The sequence below is a fragment of the Peromyscus maniculatus genome, chromosome X, assembly GCF_049852395.1.
Source record: "Peromyscus maniculatus bairdii isolate BWxNUB_F1_BW_parent chromosome X, HU_Pman_BW_mat_3.1, whole genome shotgun sequence".
NCBI lineage: Eukaryota > Metazoa > Chordata > Mammalia > Rodentia > Cricetidae > Peromyscus > Peromyscus maniculatus.
Window position 1 is genome coordinate 110428578 of NC_134875.1, and position 24241 is coordinate 110452818.

At 33.2% G+C, this 24241-nt stretch overlaps 1 protein-coding gene across 8 annotated transcripts in view; it reads right to left on the reverse strand.

Moving 5' to 3' along the window:
- Positions 1 to 24241, reverse strand: part of Cnksr2 (connector enhancer of kinase suppressor of Ras 2) — a 246287-nt gene that overhangs the window by 172394 nt on the left and 49652 nt on the right. For all 8 annotated transcript variants that reach the window (XM_015992153.3, XM_015992151.3, XM_042269571.2 and 5 more), the window contains exons 2-4: positions 22830 to 22993; positions 16978 to 17180; positions 9664 to 9751 (exon numbers count right to left, since the gene is read on the reverse strand). In XM_015992153.3, coding sequence (XP_015847639.1) covers positions 9664 to 9751; positions 16978 to 17180; positions 22830 to 22993 — 455 coding nt within the window. The remainder of the gene's footprint in view (positions 1 to 9663; positions 9752 to 16977; positions 17181 to 22829; positions 22994 to 24241) is intronic.

A 24241-nucleotide genomic window follows, 5' to 3' on the forward strand; every position in this document is an offset into this window, starting at 1 on the left:
GGTGAATTATTAAGGGGAAAGGTATGGATTTTTTCAGCAAACATTTATGTGCCAGGTACTAGATATGCTGAGGCCTTCGGCTTTCACCCAATCTATCATAGAAAATCTCTTAGAAATGTATTGGTATTACTTTTAGCTTGAAATTTTAGAAAAAGTAATCACCATATGTTGCAAATGGTAGCACACCAGGGAATATCTTGTGAGGCTTATTGTATTCCCTCTGAGGGTCAAGATCTATTAACATACTTTTTTCTACATCTGTTTCCTTACACCTAACATTTGGCAACTATTTCTTTCACATTACATGCATAATGGTAAAAATTACTTCTTAGGATTTTTTTTTTGGAGAAAATTATAAAAGCTTTTGAAAGGTGAATTACATAATAAAATATGTGACAAAAATAGTTCATGGGTTGAATGAAAATGAAAAAATGTAATAAGCAAAAATATTTGGGCTGGAGAGATGGCTCAGAGGATAAGAGCACTGACTGCTCTTCCAGAGGTCTTGAGTTCAATTCCCAGCACCCACATGGTGGCTCACAACCAACCATAATGAGATCTGATGCCCTCTTCTGACCTGCAGGTGTATATGCAGACAGAGCACTGTATACATAATAAATAAATAAATCTTTAAAAAATATTTTGAGAAAATGATGCAAAGTATCATAAACTGTATAACTTAGTATATATGCTTTGCTATATAATTAAATGTGTGTATACACTCAAATATCCATGATCAGGAGAATAAACTTATTAGTGAATTTGAGCAGGACACAATATTATATTCAGTGAAATGAACTACAGCTATAAATAAAATAAAAATTTAGAAACATACCGAGTGAAAACAGTGAGATGCTTAGTGATGCTTAGTGACAATACTTTTCTAAAGCTCAAAGACATGCATCATTAAATATGTTTAGTGAGGTATTATAAATGAATTTTTAAAGACAAAATAACCAAACTGACAAAAGACACAAACCACAAGAGACGGTAGGCAGAGAAGATGCAGGAGTAGCTCAATAATTAAAACATTTAGCATTCCAAATATTAAATTATAAGATCAATTTATGTGATATTTATTATTAAGCTCTATAGCAAATATGCCACATATATTCTTTTGTACATATAGAATATTGCACAACATTATAATACAAAATTTAACTATAATATAGTAAATAAGGCAGAAGTATGAGAAATAGTACATTGTCAATTCCCATTTAAAAAAAGTTAACTAGTGCAGTATAAACTATCTATTCTTTTTGGTACAGAAAATGCTGCAGCCTATATCTTTAAAAGTGTTTTGACAGGATGACTTTGAGGAATTTCTAGCATGCAATAATTTATTCACTCATTCTTTCATCCTGAGCCTTAAGAAAATATGTAACTCAGTGATTACTTAAGATCCTAAAACTTCTTATGCATGTGTACTTTTATCTGATTATAACATTCTAACCCACTAATAGGCCTTTGAAAACATACTGTTTTACATACATTTAATATACTATCAACTTTGCAAATTACACTTTTATATGTGTATTCAGATAAAATCTTCAAGCTATTTTACTACTGTTTCTAATACTTCTATTATCTGACTTTTGATATATTATGTTAGGATAAAATAGGAAACCTGAAAAGATATAAACACTGCATCTGAATTATTAAATCAGCTGAAGAAAACTTAAAGGATAAACTATAGGTGAATTGAATTAAAAGTATTAGTTTAAATGTGAAGGAAAAATAGAATCAACTTTCATACCATCTTAACTAAGTATGCTGAATTAATATAATTCATACTGGTTAAAAATTATATATAAGGCTTGCCCTGGTTTTTGGTCTGAAATGCTCTAGTTTCAATCCCAAGAGCCCTATTCAATTTTCAGGTCACCTAGAATGTCTGATTCAAGAAGGCTCAAGCACTAACCCTGAGCATGCAGCAAAAGTATTTAAAGCTGTGTTCAAAATGACTATGAGACTAGTCTGGCTCAGGTTTTCATGCCTTAACACTGTATGAACTAAAGAATATATATTCTGCCTGTTCAAGTACAATTTAGTCCACCATTTTACAACACTAAATGTATGTAACTAAAGTTTGATTTATTCATACATATGTTTTGTATGACTACTATACATTGACTACAAAAATGGACATGTTTTGAGTTATACATGCTCAAATCTAGGTGACTTATAAATGTAAGTATGAGTGGCAAGTTCATATATGACCAACATTAATTTCTGCATTACATTTAAATGTAAATATTAAGATATATTCCAAAAGACAAATTAAGATTAGGTAGACTGACAGCTATTATTAATGAATTTTTCTGTGAATAAATCATTAATTAAAAATTTTAAATGAATTCTAGGCTACATTTCTTTACAAATTCTGCAATATTTTCTAAGTATTTATAAATTGTATACTCTAAAATATAAATCAAAAATTCTATTTCACTGCCATAAAAAGTTATAATTTTCTCACAAGTGATCAGCTTGAGTAACTAAAATCCCAAAGTTAAATAGATAAAACTAGTTAAATTTTAGTGAGACTATATTTTTAAGAGATGTATGCTCAACTCGTTCATTTATATTTTTACTTTCAAAATCATAATTGTAGGATAGTTGATATAATATTTAATTTCATTTTATATAAAAAGGTGTTATAAAGCTAAAATATCTAGAAAGCACAAATACATAATTTAAGTGAGATTGCTCAGCAAAATAAATTCTTCAGTATGGCTATTTAAAGTGTATCAACAAAATAATACCTTTTTCTTTTATTAAATATGTATTTATAACAAAGTAAAATAACTATGTCAGGTAAAAATAGAGTAAAGTAAAAAAAAAAAGCTCAGAAAAACAGAACAACTATTTCTAGTAAAAGCATTTTGCCAGAAATTGAATTTTTAAAAGAAAATATTCACTCTGAATTCAATAAATGGAAATCTGATTTAAAAATGTTTTACAACACTTGAAACTATTTTCTCAGCATATAATTCAAATCTAAGTGTAAATTTTGGCCAAGAAAACTAACAGACACTAATGGGAGAAAAAAAATGTACATTTGGTTTTTAAATAAAAATATTTTACTCCCTTATGAAATCTCTTGTTACATTCCTCTTGTTTTTCATTTGACGTCTCTTGGCCATTTTAACTCCCATTTATTGTGATTCTTCCAATAACTTTGAGCTAGATGTGATAACTTATGTTTAAAATTGTAAAAGACATTACATGAATTTTCCAGTGTGGGATGATCTTCAGCAGAGCTGGGTTGCATCTCCCCAAACAAACTGCCTTCATCCTTGTTCCTTGTCCCAAGTACTCTCAACCTCATCAAGGCTTTACCTTTCAAACTGACAACACTTTAGTGCTCATTTTCTTAATTAGTGACAATCTCAGTTTTTGTCTGAAGTAGAGAATATTAAAATGGTACAGTAGAATTATTTTAGGTTATGCTGATACCCACGAAGACAGGTATCATGGCAATTATTTCAATGCTGACAAGAAATGCGTGGGTACCTGTCTCATTTTTCTGATTCAGTTGCTGACAGGGCTCTAAAAAGAAGATTCAGTTCTTTGTGAGAATTCTTTCCAGTTAAGATTTTTAAAACAAGTTTCTCCATTTTTTTCTTGTGTTTTATAATAAATTTTATGTAGGGAACAAAATGTTAGGGAAAAATATCTTCAAATGCTTCAAAAATCTCAACCTATCCAAACACAGATAAGAAAAAATGATATAGATTAAATTAGACTATGTAAATTCCTCCAAATGGAGATTTTCAAAGGAAATTTATAGTGCTTTTCCTCTTTAATTTTAACATTATTCGAAATAGAAGTGTCCAACACCAATAAGAATTTTCCACTTACTTTATTTTACCACCCCTTTGTGTTAAGAAAGGGAGAAAAGCCAATTTTTGACAGTTTATTTTTAGATATTGATCATCCCATCTTGCTGCAAAGGGAATAAAAATAATTAAAGTAGAGTGAAAAATCATTTTAAGCACAGCATATTTCAAAGCATAAAACTGTTCAGGTGAGATTTCTTGAAAGCCTGGTAATAAATGCATGCCCTAGATATTTTTTTTTTCAAAGTGTATTCCTTACTTATTCAAGTTGCCCTTTTAGGTGGCAGCTAAAGTTTAATTTCTATATTTAGGTACTTCATATATTTCCAAATAAACCTTTGGCTACTATTTATATAAAATGGCAGGATTAGACAATTTGTTGGATGTTAACTATATGTAATTTATTTTAAAATATAACTTTAGAATTTGTTTATGATAGGCTCTTTTGTCAAACTTAAACTAACATTCCTTTGGTGCATAAAAAAATCCTTTTCTGATAATCTTAAATTCACTTTGGGAAATTTGGTAAATATAGAAAACTAAAGTCTGTCCATAAATTCACTATCAGGAAATAAACAGTTAACTATTTTATTTCATGATTTTATCTATCAGTCCTCATTCCTATTGATACCATGGGCAGAAACAGAACACAGAGCTCAGAAAACCTTAGATTATATCATTTATAGCAGAAAAACAGTGCAGTAATAAAGAGATAAGTTTGTCTACTAATATACAAAATTCCTAAAAGATATATTTGTTAGCATTAGGCATCTGTATGGTGTTTCAGGAAAGATATTTTAGGCTAGCCTGGAATATGGTTATGAGGATAAATAATCACTTATTATTTATTTTTTACCTTTTATAGCACTGATGATTGAAGGAGTGCCATATACATACAAGACAAATATTCTATCATTGAGCTATGTCACCAGCCCTCATAATCGTATTTTAACTAATAAAAGGAAATTTACTATGATGGATATTGTTGAGGTTTTTTTAAATATGAATAAAAGAAACAGAATGGAAGATTTTTCACATGAGAGTTAATTAAAAAGAGAAAAACTTAATTCTTTTTTTCTTTCTTTCTTTGCAAAGACAAATGAACACATGCCAGCCACAGAGAATAATTTTGCTCAGTCAATTTCTTTTTAACCAATAGTATATATAAACTAAGAAAGACACTGTTTATGTCTTCAAGGAGTTCTTCATCTAATGAAAGTAAGATAATTGTTATCGTAGCATATAACTGCCCCAGAAAGTATGTGAAACGCTATGCACACAATGAGGAACTCTACCTCTGCTCACACAACAATGAATTATACCCCAAAAAGGGGGATAAAAGAGAATTATACAAGTAACTAGTCTAATCTTTTACAGAAAAAAGGTAAGCAATGAATGTGTGGGAAAGTAAAAGACCAACAGCAAGGAATTACACTTAATTTCAACCATAGCAGGAACAACATTACAATAAAGATTCAATAGTGAAAGAAGACAAAAGCACATGCGGGAAATCAAAAAAGCTTCACAAATGAAGTAGCATTTCTCTAAGTCCTTAAAGGATAGGACATAATTTTAATAAGGCAGAGATGAAAGATATATAGGACATATTACACAGAGGTATCATAAGACAAATAGCTAAACTAAGAACTGTTTTACTAATGATAATTTATCCATATGAGTTAGAGTACAGTTAATACATATGGGAGTTCTTGAAGATAAAATCAAAGTTATGCTGGAACAGCATATTAGCTCACTTGAATCCCAAAGGAAGAAGTTAGATTAATGATAATTTATGTGTATGAGTTAAAAGTACAGTTAAGACACATGGGAGTTCTTGAAGATAAAATTGAAGTTATGATGGGACAGCATGTTAGCTCCTTTGAATCCCAAAGGAAGAAGTTAGCAATTCATTTGTAAACAGCAACATGGGCTTAGATTTGCAATGACTAATTCAATGGTGATCAATTCTATATTGATAAACAGATTAAAACAGGATGTCATGACATTATTTATTAAGAGGAATTTGCATTTAATGTTTCTTTTAAGGAACAACAGAATTAGGTACAAATTAGGAATGAGGAAAACCAAGGAAAACCCCAACAACATAAGATTTTGTTCAAAAGTAAAGATAACACTTCAAACAGGACATGTGATGGGAAAATGAGAATGAGGTAGAAGTACATGTGACAAATGTCATGAGCTACTGAATTTTAAAATACAGAAGCTGGTAACGTATGAGCAAAATGTCCTAAGAGGGCACACCATCATCTAAACAGAGTATATAGCAATTATGGAGGCATAAATCATCCTTCTGTGTTCTAAGTACATTTAGAGTATTTTAGTAATTTTATGTTTGGTCAAGATAATCCTTAAAGATCATCCTGTAAAATAATCTCTTCTATGTTGTTGGGTGGTTTTGCTCTTTCTGGGGGCCTCACCACCCAGCTCCCAAATAAATCACACATAGAGGCATATTATTGCTTATGAATGCCTGGCCTTAGCTTGCTTAGTTTCTAGCCAGCTTTCCTTAATTTATTCTGTCTACCTTTTCCTCTGGGCTTTTCCCATTCTCTAACTTCCATAAATCTTATTCTTACTCTGTGGCTCACTGTGTAGCTGGGTTGCTGGCCCCTGATGTCCTTCTCCTTCTCTGGCTCCTAGAGCTTAGATCTCCAATCCCTCTTCTCAGATTTCCCTTTCTATTTATACTCTGCCTGCCAGCCCCACTTACCCTTTCTTCTGCCTTGCTATTGGCCAGTCTTTTATTAGATCATTAGGTGTTTTATACAGGCACAGTAACACAGAGTTAAACAAATGCAACATAAGCAAAAATAACACACCTTAAAATAATATTCCACTACACTTCTCTAGTCTACTTAATGTTTTCTGACTTCTAAGTAGCAAAACTTAAACCCATTACTGACTTATAATAAGTTGCTTAAGGAGAATGTTGAGCTGAACAGTAAAGCTACTGAAAAGTCCTATAGAGAACAGCAACACGCCTTAGAGGGCAATATGAGAATGGGGTATGTTTTATATAGAGTAACTGCCAATAGCAGACATTCATGCGATCTGGAGAAAAGAAATTAATTAAGTACTATTTACATGGCAGGCTCTTAAAATCACAGAATGTGTGGGCTAGCCATCTGACATGGACTACATTTACATCACTGCTTATCTCTGCAGAAAAATGTTAATTTACTAGAAATGATTTCCATATTCTTCTCGAAATAATAGCTGAAGGTGAAGAACAAAGGTGTGTTGTATAATCTGTAAATTCTAAACACAGAAAACTATTTTTACCTCATATTATATATAACTTTTGTTCAAAATCCCATTGCAAATTGCCTTTCCAAATAAGAAAACATTGAGTATGTGTGAGTTAAGCATTACTTGATTACTTGATGATCCTCAAGAATTACAAGCAAACTCATAGCTGCCATTTTGAATTGCAGTCTTGGTTTATAAAAACAAAAAGTGTTAGCCCACTACTCAATAAACAGCAACTTTTATTTCACAAATATACTTGAAAATATTTTAACAGTTGATACAATAAAAATAGCAATAAGTGAATTCCTTTAGTATAAAAATAAAAAAATAAAAAATACATTTCATTTTAATTTCACAACATTCCAACTGTCTTTGGTGTCATGTAAAAGCAAAAAAGATTAAATAACACATAAAATTACTATAGATTTTTACCAAGTAACAGTAAAGTGTTAATTATGTGTTTTATTACTGTGTGCACAGTAATAAAAAACAAACACATATAGAATAACACTCTAGAAAATACATTAAAAATGTTTCTGATACCTTTTTTGTTTTTGTAAATTATGATTCGTTTTTTACTGGTTGTCTGTATTCTAAAGGGAAAGAAAGGGCCTGGAATTGGGTGGGTTGAGAGGTGAGGGTATCTGGAAGGAGTTAGGGGAGGGGAACCATGATCAGAATATATTGTATTAAAAAATTTTCCAATAAAAAATAAAAATAAATGTTTCTGACAAGTCGTAACAACAGGAAACATTAACTATGTTATTGCTATTACCTATGTTCCCTAGAGCAATGCATATCAACCAAAACCACCTAGAAAAACTTGCAAAGATGCAAGATCTTGGGCCCTACCTATAGTACATTTGAAGTGGGTCCCAAGCATTTCAAATTCCTAACAACTCTTCATGGTATCAAACAGCAGTTGGTCACACTGGACTCCACTGCTCTGGACACAGGCCAATAGCTATGACTGAAATTTGGCCTATTTTTATGAATCAAATTTTAATGGATCCTAAATACATTCATACATTTATATGTGCCTGCTATTTTTGTCATAAAATAAGAGAGATAATTGTGATAGGTACAATCTAGCCTACAAAGACTTAATTATTTACTATCTAGATATGGCCCTTTACAGAAAAAATATTTATTAATCTTTACTTACAAAATTCCATGCTTCTTTCTATTTTCTAGTTGAATTTTTTTAAAAAAGTAATTTATTGCTATCAAATGTGAAGGGACACAGACTACTCAAGTACATCTAAGCTAATAAACTGTTTCCCATTACCTTTTTCCTCTTACTGGGTTGCCTCATCTAGCCTTGGTGAGGCTTTGTGCCTAGACTTAGTGAATCCTGTTATGCCATATTAGGTTGCTATCCCTGGGAGGCCTGCTCTTTTCTGAAGGGAAACAGAGTAACTTTGGATCTTGGGGAGAAAGTAGGTGGAGGGGAAACTGAGAAGAGTAGAGAAAGGGGAAACTGCGGTCAGGATGTATTTTGTATGAGAAAAGAATAAGGAAAGGAAAAAAGAAAGAAAATAAATAAAAGGCTAAAAAATATTTCCCATCATCATGAGTGTTTCTTTGACTAACAAAGGCTTTTCATTTCCATCATATAATTCTGATGAATGCCTGATGCATACCATGATGAGGAGTAACAATGTTATTCACTAGGCCCTAAATAAAAATATTGAGAACCTAAAGTGTGAGATATATGATGCAAAATATCTACATGATAGAACAAAAGTATACTGGTTAATAAGTCTATATTAATCAAATTTCCTATTTTTTGAGGAATTATAAACAATATAGCAACCTGAGAGCTATGGCTGATAATCAAGAACAGGTGGCACGAGGATAAAGCTGATCACAGTTTCATGAGCTTATCCAATAATTTTTTGCATCACTATACATTACCCCCTTTTCTCCCAATTCCTGCATCACTAGATAATGGCACCCTGAGAAAGAAGCAGTGGCAACAGGGTACCATAAGACTTATGATGGAGCGTTGTACCTATTAATGTCAATCCTCCTAGATATACTTTATTTAGATAAATTTCTATAGATCTACTAGTAAATTTACTTCAGTCTCTGACATTTCTCATCGTTTTATAAAAGAATTGATTCAAACATATATACCAGTTGTTGGACTCCTGAAGGCATTTGATCTTGGAATCTCTGGCTTATATTTCAGAGAAAAATCAGATCAAGTAATTATATCATTACCAAAAGCTCTTAGGTATATTTATTTGTGTATGTGTACACACAAGGTAAAACTATCAATATCTTAGAGCAAAAATCTGAACTTGTTGAATAGAGTGATTTAATTGTATGAAAGTGATAGTTTAGACATTCCATTGAAGATGAAACTGACAGGCATGATCTTATAATAATGAAGTTAGGTACTCCAATTCATTTTCTATCTCCTGATAAACAAAACTTATGATACATGCATACTTTTCAATAAATAATTTGCTTTTTAAAAATCATTTGCTCATTTTTAAAATATAAAATAGCTAGTAATTTAACCAAAGGAAATGCTGTCAGTCAATACCTGTTGTACGATTGTTGTTAGTTCCAAGCAGAGTTGTATGACGTTATTTCTTGTGACTGAATAGTCTGTCACAGCAGCAAATGGTGACCTACAATGGAAAAACAAAGACTGTGATTATTAAGAACAGCTTTTGAAAATCACCAAAATGAAATCGTATAACAAAATTTTGAATAATAAATGAATTGTTATAAAGCTTACATAGTGATAAAATAATATTTGGGACTCATTTAGATTAAAATGAGTGAAATTAGAAGAATTAAAATTTAGAAATAATTTTATATCTATCAAATTTTTCTTTATAAATTTCTTAAAATTTGTTCTTTGATGCTTTTTTCAAGGCTCCTTTACTATATCTAATACAAAATAGAAAAGGAAAGCTTAATCAAAAGCAGTGTTTTATTTAGTATTTACTTTCCAAAGAAACTTAACACTTTAAATATGACATTTACTTGAAATACCCATAATTAAATGCTAGCAGTATTAATAAACTAGTGGTTACTCTCAGCTAACCATATGTGAATTACTATTCTAATTGTGACATACATACTAACTTAATATACACAGTAACTCTTATGAAACAGCCATTCTTTTAGTATTTTAGTTTTATAAAATAGAACAATGATGGTAGATAAATGTTTAGTGACAATGAGTGAGTCTGGGAGCTAGTGTTCAGACCCAGAAGTCTGAATCCAGAGCCCACAGTCATATGCAGTTAAACACTACCATGAATTTACCTAGAGTTTATCATTACTTCAATCTCATTTATGGACAATATATTCAGGGAATTATTCCATTTCATGTAAGCTGACAATTTTATATATAAAGAACTTTAAAATAAGACAAAATACTTACAATATTTAATTGTAATGGCTAAACCTTACAAATCAAATATATACCAAAAAGTCAAAGTCCTAACATTTACACAGCATCATTCATATGGAAATTGCATACTTAAGAAGTAATTAAATTTTAGTTAATGAAAAGAAAAAAGCATATACATTCCAGTGTACTTTAGAGATTCATAACAATGGTCATGGATACTACTCCTTTCCCTTTTCTAGCACTGAATTATTGTGTTTTGCTATCTGTGTACTTTTGAGGACCTGAAGTGTGGAGAGATGGTTCAGCAGTTAATAAAGCTCACTGCTCTTCCACGGGACCTAGTTCAGTTCCCAGCACCCACATGGTGGCTCACAACTCCAGTTCCAGGAGATCTAATACTTCTAGCCTCTATGGGCACTACATGTGCAGGGTGTACAGACATGCATAAATGCATAACACTCATACACATAAAATAACAATAAAGGTTAAAATAGTTTAGGATATACAAAAAAAGGAGGTATGTGGAATGTTGTAATGAACTGCTGCTATGTAGAAACCATTTTTGTTTGAAAACTAAACATATAATAAACACATATCCACTAACAATATCTAACAGAAGTTATACTGCTTACCAGCAAAACAAATGAATATTTCTCATCTAACACGATTGTAGATAAGATTCTGTTACATTTAAATTGGTAACAATAAATTCTAAATTTTCTATGGGCCAAGGAGCAATACAGATAGATTTTCCTATAACCCAAGGCAGAGGAGGGAACAAAGTCAAGTTCCTTAATATACTATTAGGACTTAGAATTTGTCTTAATATTTTTTCCACAATCACTAAAGATTAAAAGTTGAATCACAGGGAAAGTTAAAATAGAAAACTATCCTGCAACTTTTCTCACATTATGTTCAACCAAATAATTCACAAATATCCTGATTTCCTAATCTACCACATACTTTATCCTATCTAATCTCTTAGCAACATCTGTCCATATTGATAACTTTTTTCCTTCAATTTTTTCTTTTGCTTCCATAACACTACTTTCACATAAACTCCTCTTTATTCTGATTACAAGTCTATATTTGTTTTCTTGAGTTAAACTTCTCATTTTTTTTTTTTTGATTCAGGGTTTCTCCGCATTGTCCTGCCTGTCCAGGGACTCATTCTATAGACCAGGCTGGCCTTGAACTCAGTTCCTGCTTCTGCCTCTGTGTCTCAAGTGCTAGGATTAAAGGAGTATGCCACCATGCCCAGCATGAACTAAACTTTTAATCATTTTTCAATTGTTGATGGTCCACAGGGCTCATTTCTTATCCCACATCTCTCTATTCCCTCAAAAAATATAAAGTATACAGTACAGGCTAGGGCCTTTTCAGATTAACTCTATCAGTGAGCAAAGTATAAGAGAAATCTCTGCTATCTTGAATGACATATTATAGAAAGAACAGTTAATAAGAACAATAGCCCTATTTTATAACTAAGGACATATAGCATGTTAGGAAGGTCTAAGATTTTTGAATAATCAAATAAGACAGTAAAAATATGTTCTAATATTTTCCTTATATCTCCTATTGGATATGGGTTTGCCTATTCTGATTATTCACTGGGTCAACCGAGTCAGGCATGTCTTATTTATTCTAAATGTCCTCATTCTTTGACTCTCCATCTCTTATTTGTCCCTAGGCCTTACTTATCTACCCAAACAACTTGAATATTCTTTCATTCTTATTATTGCCTCACTAGTTAAAATCTCAGAGCAGTGGAGAAGATACACACACACACACACACACACACACACACACACACACATCTCCTAAGATTGTCAAGATCTATCAGGTACTAGCACCATTTACTCATTTGGTTTTGAACTTAACCACTCTAAATCCTAGTTTGCCCACTTGTAAAATAAGGACAATCCTTGTGGATTGTTTTGACTGAATAAGTATGACTAAAGTTATTCATGCCAAAGACTGTCACCACCATGGTTAGCATAGCAATCACTGTCAGTACTAGCAGTTATTAAATCTTGAAAAAGCCTCCAAAGTAGTATTCCTTTTTCTAGCATTGGTCTTCTCCAGTCTTCTGCAACAAGGAATCTTTGAAATGCACAGATCTGAATAAAACAATCACCCTGGACTGCACCCCATTGTCTTTCCCATAAAGTGCAAATGCCAAGAATTTCTTTTTTCTTATTATTTTATTTCTTTTTTTTTTTTTGATTGTCTGGCCTGGAGTGCAGTGTGTAGACCAGGCTGATCTGGAATTCACAGAGATCAACCTGCCTCTTCAGTGCTGGAATTAAGGTCACTTTTTTTTTCTTTTAACTCAAGCTGTTAAAGCAATGTTAATAATCAAGCCAGTCTACTCTTGAATTTTTCTGTGATTAAAAATAAAAAACATTCAATCCTTCTTTCAATTTACAAAAGATTCTATAGAATTTAAAAGTGACCACAATTTACATTTCTGCATTGCTTTTAAGTACTTATTTGATTTTTGTGGTCAAAATATCAAATAGCCTCTATGTGATATAACACAAAATGTACACTAAACTATTTTCTTTAGGCTTTTTGTCACATTTCACTTCCTATGAAATAAGCATAAAACAGCCATTGGATGACTTCATGAATTGCTGTGGGTGTTTGTACATGGAGGTGAACTGAACTGATGCTTATCAAGAGTTGTATTAATGATAAAATGTAATAATACATAACACAACAGAGTCTCAAAAACTATTATATTATAAAAATTAATTTGGAGTGTGCATACTCATGCCTACCATTAGGGAACAAAAGCATTATCTAATCACTCTATGCAATAGTATATTGAAAAGAAAATATAATGGAATTTACTTAAATCATTTTATTTCTGGATAAATGAATGTACAGTTATAGGGCAAATAATAGTGATTGTAAATAGAACTAAAATCAATATGTTATTTAAGCATTAATAATTAAGCAATATCTTATTGACTAGAGGTAATATTTACTATATATGTATATATGGAGGTTATTTCAGCTTAGAGTAACATGCTATCAGGTAGGGAAGTAAGTGGGGAACTCGAGATGAGAACCTGGAGGCAGGAACTGAAGCATAGGCTATGGAGGAATGCTGCTTATACTGACTCAGTCTCCATGGATTGCTCACCATGCTTTCTTTTTTTACAGTGCAATTTAAAATATTTTCTTAGTTTAAAGCTATATGACTATCCCACAGCCAGCATTGTCCTAAATGAAGAAAAATTCACAATCTCACTAAAATCAGGAATGAGATAGGGCTCTCCACTATCCCCAACTCCTTTCCAATATAGTCCTAGAAGCACTAGCTGGAGAAATAATGCAGATGATGGAAATTAACAGGAAATGAAGTCAAATTGTTTCTATTTGCAGATAATATGGTATACATAAGAGATACAAAAATTTCACCAGAAAATGCTAGAAACAATATTTAGCAAAGTGGCAAGGTGTAAAATCAACTTACAAAAATCTGTACCCCTTTTAGATATCAACAACAAACACACTGAGAAAGAGATCATGGGCATGCTCCAAATTTATAATAGCATCAAAATATCTTGGATAAACCAAAAAAAGGAGGTAAAAAGAGGTGAAAGACCTCTACAATGAAAAATTAACAACTCTGAAGAAGTTGGGAAAGATACTCAAAAATTAAAGATATCCATATTCATGAATCAGTAAAATTAATATTGTGTAAATGAACATTCTATAAAAAGCAATTTACAGATTAAATTAAATATTGAAATAGCCACATCATTCTTCACAGAAATAAAAAAAATCATTCTAAAATCCATATGCAACTAGAAATGAAACTGAATCGCCAAAGCAATCCTGAGCAAAAAGAATACTGAAGGGATTGCTATTCTAGACTTCAGATTGGGTCTCCTGGCAATGTCAGCATCTACACCCATAACCTCTCACCAACACGACTCCTTAAACATGATCTCAACAAGGACTAACCAATAGACATGCCAAAGTGAAGAAGAAAAACCCCAGAAGGCTTCAACTCTACACAACTAACCACAGGCAGCTAAGAAACACTAAAAGTGGGAGAACTTTCTTCCCTGGGGAAGAGCACACCAATTTGTTGTTCAATACCAAACTGTCAGTCCTGAAAAACATACATATAACCAACATTACACAGTCAGAGCATGCTCTATTTAGCATTATATATGTATGTATATATACAGATATGCATGTCATAACAGCTAATTAAAAAAGATGTCATGAATTTGAAAGAGAGCAAGGGGAGGGGTGTATGGTAAAGTTTCAAGGGAAGGGAGAAATATTGTTATAATATTATAATCACAAAAATAAAAATATAAAAGTAATAAAATAATATAAAAACATGGTACCAGCAACAAAAGAGACATGTAGACAAGTAGAACAAAATAGAAGGCCCAAACATGAGCATATATAACTTCAGGCACTTCATATTTGACAAAGATGCCAAAAACGTTCTCTGGAGAAGAGTAAGCATCTTCAACACATAGCACTGGAAAAACTGGGTGTCCACATGTAAAAGAATGAAATTAGACCCATATTTATCACCTTGCACAAAAATACAAATGGATCAAAGACCTAAACATGAAACCTGAAACGTGGAAATTGCTACAGGAAAACATAGCAGTGCCCACATGATCCAGGTGTAGGAAAGGACTTTCTGACTAGGACTTCAGTTGCCCAAGAATTAAGGTCAACAATTGACAAGTGGAACTTCATAAAACTCAAAAGCTACTGCACAGCCAAAGAAACAATCAACAGGTTGAAGAGGAAGCCCACAGAATGGGAGAGAATCTTTGTCAGCTCTACAGCTGACAGAAGCTTAATATCCAGAGTACATAAGGAAATAAAAAAAAAAAAACACAGAGTAATTTAAAAAGTGGGCCTTGGCCTTGAACAGTGTTCTCAATAGAAAAAATAAAAATATCTAAGAAATACCTCATGTGTTTACCACCCTCAGCAATTGGAAATTGCAAAGGAAAACAAGTTTGAAATTTCATCTCACCCCAGTCAGAATGCCAAAGATCAACAAAACAATTCACATTACCCACTGTTGATGGAATTACAAACTGGTACAGCCAGACTAGAAGTCAAAAACTAAAAATAATTCCACCACATGACCAGCTATACCACTCCCCGACATGTGCTCAAAGTACTCAATATCCACAGAAACATGCTCAGCAATATTTATAGCCACGATATTTACAGTCTGTATTATTAAAATAAGACCTTGGTACGTTATCCAATGCCAAGTGGTCATCTCTAAACATGTACACATTTGAGCAACATTAAATGGACTCAGCAGGATGCATGTGTGTGTGTGTGTGTGTGTGTGTGCATGCACACATATGCATGTGTGTTTAACGATAATAATTAAAGAAGTCATAAAGTTGAGTGGGGCATGGGAAGAACTAGAGGGAGGAGAGTGTGGAGTAGAAATTATGTAAGTATAGTTCTAACATGAAATTCTCAAAAAATGTTTAAAAATGCAATTACTTTAAACAATTGATCAGTGTAATTTACATATACTATGTTGAAACTACATTTTTATTTACTTTTTAAAAAATCTGGTAGCATATAGTTTAGTGTCCGAATCAGGATTTAATACCATAACTATATATTATGCATTGATATAATTTAGATAATATAAAACTAAGTAAAATTAACTTCTACTTTGAATGCACAAAACCTAGCTGGGCATTGTGGCACTTGGGAAACTGAGGCAGGTGGATCTCTGCACTTCTCAGGCCAGTCTGATCTACATGAGACAGCCAAGACTATATAGTAAGGCCTTGTCTCAAAAAACAAAACCAAAAAAATAAAAGTATATAGCCTTTAGATATAAGGTCTCATTTTTTAAAAAGGCAATTTGTATCTTACTGATGTGCTTTCAAGGAAGAACTCTGGCAAGACTGTAATTATCAGAATTTCTTATGAGATTACAACACAGGGTAATACCATGATCTATGAAAACAGAAAGCTCATTTAGTCTATTTTTAATTGTAATCCAAGTTCATGGCAATATCAAACCTAATATAAAAGTTTAATCTTTCCCATTTCATATTATAAATTTTATGCTCTGCTATCTATTCCAAGAGAAGTGTACAAACCAGGGCAACTAGACAAGGAGCACATGCTAATAAAGTCACAGTATCTACTTACTCATTGCTCTCTCAATATGATCATTAGCAAAAGGAATGAAGAAACCCAGGAGACAAACATTTTGTTATGATAGGCAAACAGTTTTGTTTAGAAAACAGCAAAGGGATTTTGTGCTTATCTATCTTGATATAAAATTTTACAAAAGATGCATATCTACATGCTAATGACCCAAAACTCTTATGAATCATAACCAGATATTTATTATTTTTACTTCTCTGTCTAATATTTTCATAGGAGATATGAAACAATGCTAAGGTAAAAACTAGTGTATGAAGAGGAGTTACTTATGAAACATGGGGAAGAGTGTACCTGTCCAACCAAGCAAGGAGACTCTTGGCTGCTCCAATCAGATCCACAACTGAGGTCAGAAAGTCATTCGGCAGTTTTCTGCTGGTCCTCCCATCATAATGGCCACTCCTTCTCCTTCCTGTTATGAAGTTCTGTAGATTTTTGGCAGATGCATTCAACTTGTGGGAAAGGGTTTTTAGATTTTCTGTTTCTAAGCCATAATTCTGAATAATAAAACAGAGAAAAATACATTTACTGCCAATATTTCCTTTATGTATTAAGAAGAATTTACTGGGTATTTTACTATGTAATAGCAGTGGGACAATGTTAGAATTACAAATGAGTAAGACACATTCCTGGCTTAGTGGAACCCATAGTCAAATGCATGTTTGGGGATATCAAAGAAAACAATTATAATAAAAATGTGCTAGCTAGTTTTTTTTTTATATAATTTGATTTAATATTACATATCAGCCATGGATTCCCCGGTCATCCCTCCTCTGCACCCCCCACCCCCCACCCCCGCCATTCCCCCCTGGCCACCCCCCATTCCCTTCTCATCTAGAGCAAGGACTCCCCTGGGGATTCAGCTCAACCTGGTAGATTCAGTCCAGGCAGGTCCAGTCCCCTTCTCCCAGGCTGAGGCCAAGTGTCCCTGCATAGGCCCCAGGTTCCAAACCGCCAGTTAATGCACTAAGGACAGGTCCTGGTCCCACTGCCTGGATGCCTCCCAAACAGTTCAAGCTCATCAACTGTCTCACTTATCCAGAGGGCCTGATCCAGTTGGAGGCTCCTCAGCTATTGGTTCATAGTTCATGTGTTTCCACTAGTTTGGCTATTTGTCCTTGTGTTTTTTCCAATCTTGGTCTCAACAATTCTCACTCATACAATCCGTCCTCTTTCTCGCCGATTGGACTCCTGGAGCTTGACCTGGGGCCTGGCCGTGAATCTCTGCATCCAGTTCCCTCAGTCATTGGATGGGGTTTCTAGCACGACAGTTAGGGTGTTTGGCCATCCTATCACCAGAGTAGGTCAGTTCGGGCTTTCTCTCAACCATTGCCAGCAGTCTATTGTGGAGGTATCTTTATGGATTTCTGGGGACCTCTCTAGCACTTTGCTTCTTAAGTGCTAGCTAGTTTTTATCTCAAATTGAAACAAGCTAGTCATCTGAGAGCAGGGAACTTCAATTGAGAAAATACCTCCATAAGATCTGGCTGTCCACATGAAAGCCTGTAGGGCATTTTATTGATTAGTGATTGTTGTGGGAAGGCCCAGTCCATTGTGAGTGGAGCCACCCCTGAAACAGTGGTCCTGGGTGCCAATAAGAAAGTAGGCTGAAACCAAGTGGTGGTATACACTTTTAATCCCAGCACTCAAGTTCAAGGACAACCTGGTATACAGAGCAAATTCCAGGACAGCCAGGGCTACACAGAGAAACCCTGTCTTGAAATAGGCCCCCGCCCCCAAAAAAGACAAAGAAAGACAGACAGACAGACAAACCTAAAGAAAGTAGGCTGAGTAGGCAGCCATGAAGAACAAGCCTGTAAGCAGGACTCCTTAATGGCCTCTGCATCTGCTCCTGTTCACAGGTTTCTGCCCTGACTGCCTCAGTGATGAACTGTGATATGGAAGTATAGCAAAAACAAACAGCAACCCTTTCCTCCCCAAGTCACTTTGGGTCATAGTGTTTCATCACAGCAATACAAATCCTAATCTAGTCAGATATTTTTGAAAGTATTTCTTCAAGAAAACAAAAACCTGTGTATGAGATATACTTAGCCACTTTTTTGTCCTATTTATTACCTACATGTTCATATACTTGGACACTAACATGTGGACCGCGAACCAGTCATGATTTAGAACTAACTCAACATAGACAGTCTAGTCTTAATAAATTAGCATTAAATTCATACATCTTCTCTTTTAATTATATACATGTAAAATATTATGTATGACAGAAATGAATTTACACCTTCAACATTTTAGAAAATAAAGTTGACTAAATCCTTATTAGTCATAAATTCTCATCAAACACCTAACTAAAAATTTAATATTAACATGAACTCGCTCTAGCTGGCCGTGAGTCTGTTCCAAGCTCTGGCAAGGGAGGCATCCGCCCACTCGGGGCCTCTCCTGCCCAGTCTGCCCACGCGTGGAGCCCTGCTCTCTGGGAACTCACCTCCCCGCTCGAGGAGAGCCCGCCGCGGGAGGCCCCAGTCTCAGACCTTCCCAGGGGCCGGGGAGTGACGAGCACTCAGCGCGTGGCCCCGCTGATGAACATGAAAAATTTTATAATGTCTATTTCATTTTAATGAATCCTTAATTTGAATGCACTGTGCAGCAGATATTTAGATTTATAATACTTTTCTTTGTAAATATTGGCAAATTCTAAAAGGCTTGCTTTAATGAAAGTTTTTAGAAAGCAGATTATTTTGAATAAGTTAAGCAATTATGGTTCAAAGAAACAAAATCTTAGCAACTCCAGGCATCAATCTTTTTTCATAAAAATAACTATTATATTAAAAGTGTATAAAATGAAATGAAAATCATTATCCTGATAATTATGATGATCAATTTTAATCAATTCACCTATAATTCCCCATAAAAATACATTGTCAGCACACAAACTAAGGGCTATACAATAAACTGTTCACACTTCATGCTTTTACTGTTATAGATAATATTTGTACTTTCATTTAAGAATGATATAGCATCATACCTTGAAAGAGTTAATGAGCCTCTAAATCATAATTATATTACTTTTTTGGAATAACATTGCACATTTAATGAATATATATGATGCTCAATGGTACAAGAATGAAAAATGACTAAAAAAAACCCTGGATTTTTGTTAGCAACTACAATAATTGTTCCCTATAAAGACTGACTTCAAAATAAGAGAGACAGAAATAGCATAGCTTAAAAGAAACAAAGAAATTTGGTAATTTTTCTGTCTTTACACTAGGAACAGAAACTTCAAAAAATATGTAAGAAGGAGAACAGATCATAGTTCTCTCAAAGTTTCATTCAGTAAGATATTAATTTAATGCCCTGTTCATGCTAACCATTGCACAGAAAAATTAAAGAAAAATGATACTAATTAGATAAGACTATCTTGGAAGAGTCGACTGGACAACCACAGAACTAAGTGAAAAATTATATGACAGAATATGTATGTGGTCTATCCTTTTATCATATATCATCATATAATACCAAACAAACCAATATTTTCATTTTCTCTTAATCATTCCATGTTCTTTCATATTTGTATTTAAACATAAAATTCCTTATTCACAGATAACTTCTTTTATAAAAATTGATGTACTATAGTTAATTTTTAATGTTAAAATTTTGTTTTTATTTTACACAAGGTATACGGGTATTTTTCCTGCATGTATTGCTGTGTACCACGTGTGAACAATGCCTGTAGAGGTTAGAAGTAGGTGTCAGATCCTCTGGAATTGGAGGTTGTTAACCTTCTATGGTGCTGGAATCTTACTGTGGAAGAGAAGGCAGTGCTGTTAATACTTATGGCATCTCTCCAGCCCCTAACTAATTTCTTTTTTGCTCAGAAAATATCTTTCAAACCTGCAAGGCCATGCAAATGTCACCTACACTTTCTACAGTGCTCAGCAATATTTCTTGGTGTTGTTTTTAAATCTGTATTGTCTTTATCAACTTTTATCTTCCTTAATGGAATCTTGAGGGTACAGACCATGAATTTTTCATGTTTGCATTCCCACCAGTAGCATGTTTGAACATGAATATATCCTTGTTGAAAGAAAGATATAAATAGAAGTAAAGGAAAAGTAGTAAGGCTAGCCAGCATAAACCAGAGAGATAAGACAGATTTCTATTGCTAACAGTGAATTCTTGGTCTAGTCAGCTCACTGTGTTGATAAGGTAGCTTACTTCCCAAATTTAAATGACAGTGCAAGTACAATAGAATTCTCTGCTCATAAATTTACTTTATAATCACTAGAAAACATCTGTTGGATTCACTGGACAATGTCTGTACTTCTGACTAGCTGATATGTAGCCATTTGGAAAGGATGAAAAGGATGTTCAATATCTGGAGTATGTTACCAGAGAGTAACTACATGAGGAAGTATTCTAATTATGCAACACTAAGATGCTGAAGCTTGAACTGTAGAGATAATAAAGCTTAGCATATGAAAAAATTCAGCACAATTCCATGGCTCAGTTTTAAAAATGGCCTAGATATAAACTCTGATACTGTTTTTATATGTGAGCCAAACTCCAAAAGTCTACATGTCTAGATGAACATGATGCCATCTTTCCTTCATCCAACTGACAGTGCAGGAGTCTGTCAAACAAGAGGAGCCACTGTTTGAATGTCAAGCTCTGAAACACTGAACTATAAACACTGTAAGATGTAGCAAACAAAGACTGCTAGGTTATTAGCCCTCTACAACCTACTTCTACCTCTACAGTAACTTCAGGGCCAGTGAGACATGAATTTGAAGATTAGTGTGCTTAAACACTAGGTCCTTTTCTTACCATTAGTATGGTCTTTTGCTTCAGGCATAACTGCTTCAATCTGATTCAGGTAGATTGTGAGTTCATATTCTGGTCTCAATCAGTCAGTCAATCTCTCTCCCTCCCCGCCCCCCCCCCGTGCACGTGTGTGTGTGTGTGTGTGTGTGTGTGTGTGTGTGTGTATGCATGCATTATTTTATCTATGTGGAATACCATTCTCTTGCATCCTCCACCTACTAATCATACTCATCCTCCATTAGGCTGATTATGTAATATGCACCCATGTAGATCAATAAAAACAGTTATTTTCTTTTTTTCTGTATTCTCACAATATTTATCACATGTTCTATATTTTGGTCATTACAGTATTAGGATTGATTATTTATTTGCCAGTCTCCTCAAATATGTTTTACAAGGGGACAAAAGTCAAGTCTTACAGTTGAAAAATTACTAAGTGTATAAATTGATGCTTCAGTTGAACTGTATTTAATTTATCCATTTGATTTTACTAGTCATCATCTAAATAATAGTTATTGTATAGTGTGTGCTAAACACTGAATTAGGCACTACACAAACACAATTCCTTGATTTTCACACCACTAAAAGGAATTCGTGTGATTAGCTCAGCTTTAAATAAACTATGGCTATGAGTTAAATGATATGCTCATGAGTTCTCAGGATCTAGTTGAGCCAATATTCAAATTCAGGTTATAGCATTATATAGATATCATTTTTTCTATATATATGTAGTTCTCTTGTCTTAAAAATAACTGAAAGAATTTAAACCATTCAGGTTAGTTTTACCTGACTTTATCTGGAGGAAATCTATAACTATATCTAATATCAGAATATCTAATGTATTATCACAAGCTTAGAAAAAGTTTATTTTGACATTCATTTCTCTTGACTTTCTTATGCATTTTCATTAACTGAAGAAAACTATCATATAATGTATGATATTTTATTTTTACTGCTTATGTGTGGAAATAACATCTAAATAAATTGTTTTAAAGCTTTTTAAACAAGATAACTTAATATTTAGAAGAACTGGATTTTACAATTGATTATACATAATTGTATATATAAAGCACCACTGCTAAAATTCCCCTTAGCTAAGCTCCAACTTGTTTTTCACATGGTGAAATATACTAATACTAGTTGAGTTTTAAGCTTCTTTGTCATTTAGCACTAATGAATTAAATTTACAAAAGTATACAAATAATACATTTAAGTATATAAATACTATATTTAAAAATGAGAATTTTTACATACATGTATCTAGGTTATAATAAAAGAGAGAGAGCAAAAAGTCAAAAAAGTAGATAGTGGAAGACAGACATCAAGTTTTCTTTCCAACCAGTTTCAGTCCTTACCAGTGCACACAGAAGGTCAACTGCCTCCAAGATCAGCTCCTGATGGCCAATACGGCTGACGCCCAGATCTTCTAGTTCCTGATGTGTGATGCGTAGCAGCTGATCTCCACTGATCTTCTCCCTCTCAAAGTTCTTAATATACTGCTGCAAACAGTCATCAAGACCTACAAAATAAAATAATAAAGAACAAAATAGAAAAATATTGTTGAAACAAACTGATGGGCAGATGGAAAGCAAACAATAACTCCTACCATGCCAAAACTTAAATCCATTTTGACATTGGACTAGTCAAATATTCCACCTCTTCTCAATATATATGTGAGCTGTAGCAAAAAATTTTATTCTTCATTATTAGATTCCTATTTCTATTCAAACTTTGTCAGGTAATCACTAAAAACCTCACCTCTCTTCTACATTCTAATTTCAGACAAATATGCAGAATAATGAATATAAACAGGTTCCCCTACTTTTAGATTTACACGTACCATACTACTTCTTTTTCTTTAACATAATTTCATAGGGAGGGGCCTTATTCTTTCTACGTAGCCTAATGAATCTGTCTTCCTTAACTCTGAACTCCTGTCTTCTATCACCATAGCACTACTTCATTTTAAAACTAAATACTTTGTTTCAATAAATTTCTATTCTTTGATGCCTTTTGTATTTAACACTCTGCTATCTTAAAGATAAATTTTAAAAAAACCCTGATTTCCTTCATGCTGTATTCTGTCACCCTTTATAGACCTAAGCACTCTTTCTTTTCTTTTTTTTAAAGCTGCAATGAATTCCCTAATCCATTATCATTTGAATTTAATTCAAGTTCATAGTATATAATCACATTAGAATTTATGCTCTTAAAATAATTCTTTCAAGATTCCCCATGACAATTAATAAGTGATTGTTCAGCCTATAGTTAATGTTCAATAGTTTACAAAAGTAGACTGGCACAAATGGCAAATTGGAATAATATGACTAGGCCTCTAAAATTTTAGGTAAGGATTATCAACAAAATTAAATAACTAACACAAAATAAGTGGTATTGATTATACCAAAAAGGGAGATAAGATTCTACAATGTGCTACATCGTTGCAAAAATTATGAGGGAATAGAAATCATAAGCAAGTAGAGGAGGGGGAAAGATATGGTTAAAACATATATACCAAATGAACAAAGACTTGCAAGAGAGAAAAACAGTCCTAAAAGCAGTCTGGTTCCTGACAACATATAATTGTCTTCATGTTGCTGTATTAAGTGAAATAATTTTGGCCCTCACCAATACTCACATAGCAGTGGAGAATCAATGAAAAAATAGTATTGTGGAAGAACACAAACTAAAGTTTTCTAAAGAAAGTTTGAGAATATAATAAAGTGGCATAGCCATATTTGAATAGAATGGCAGAAATCATAAAGCC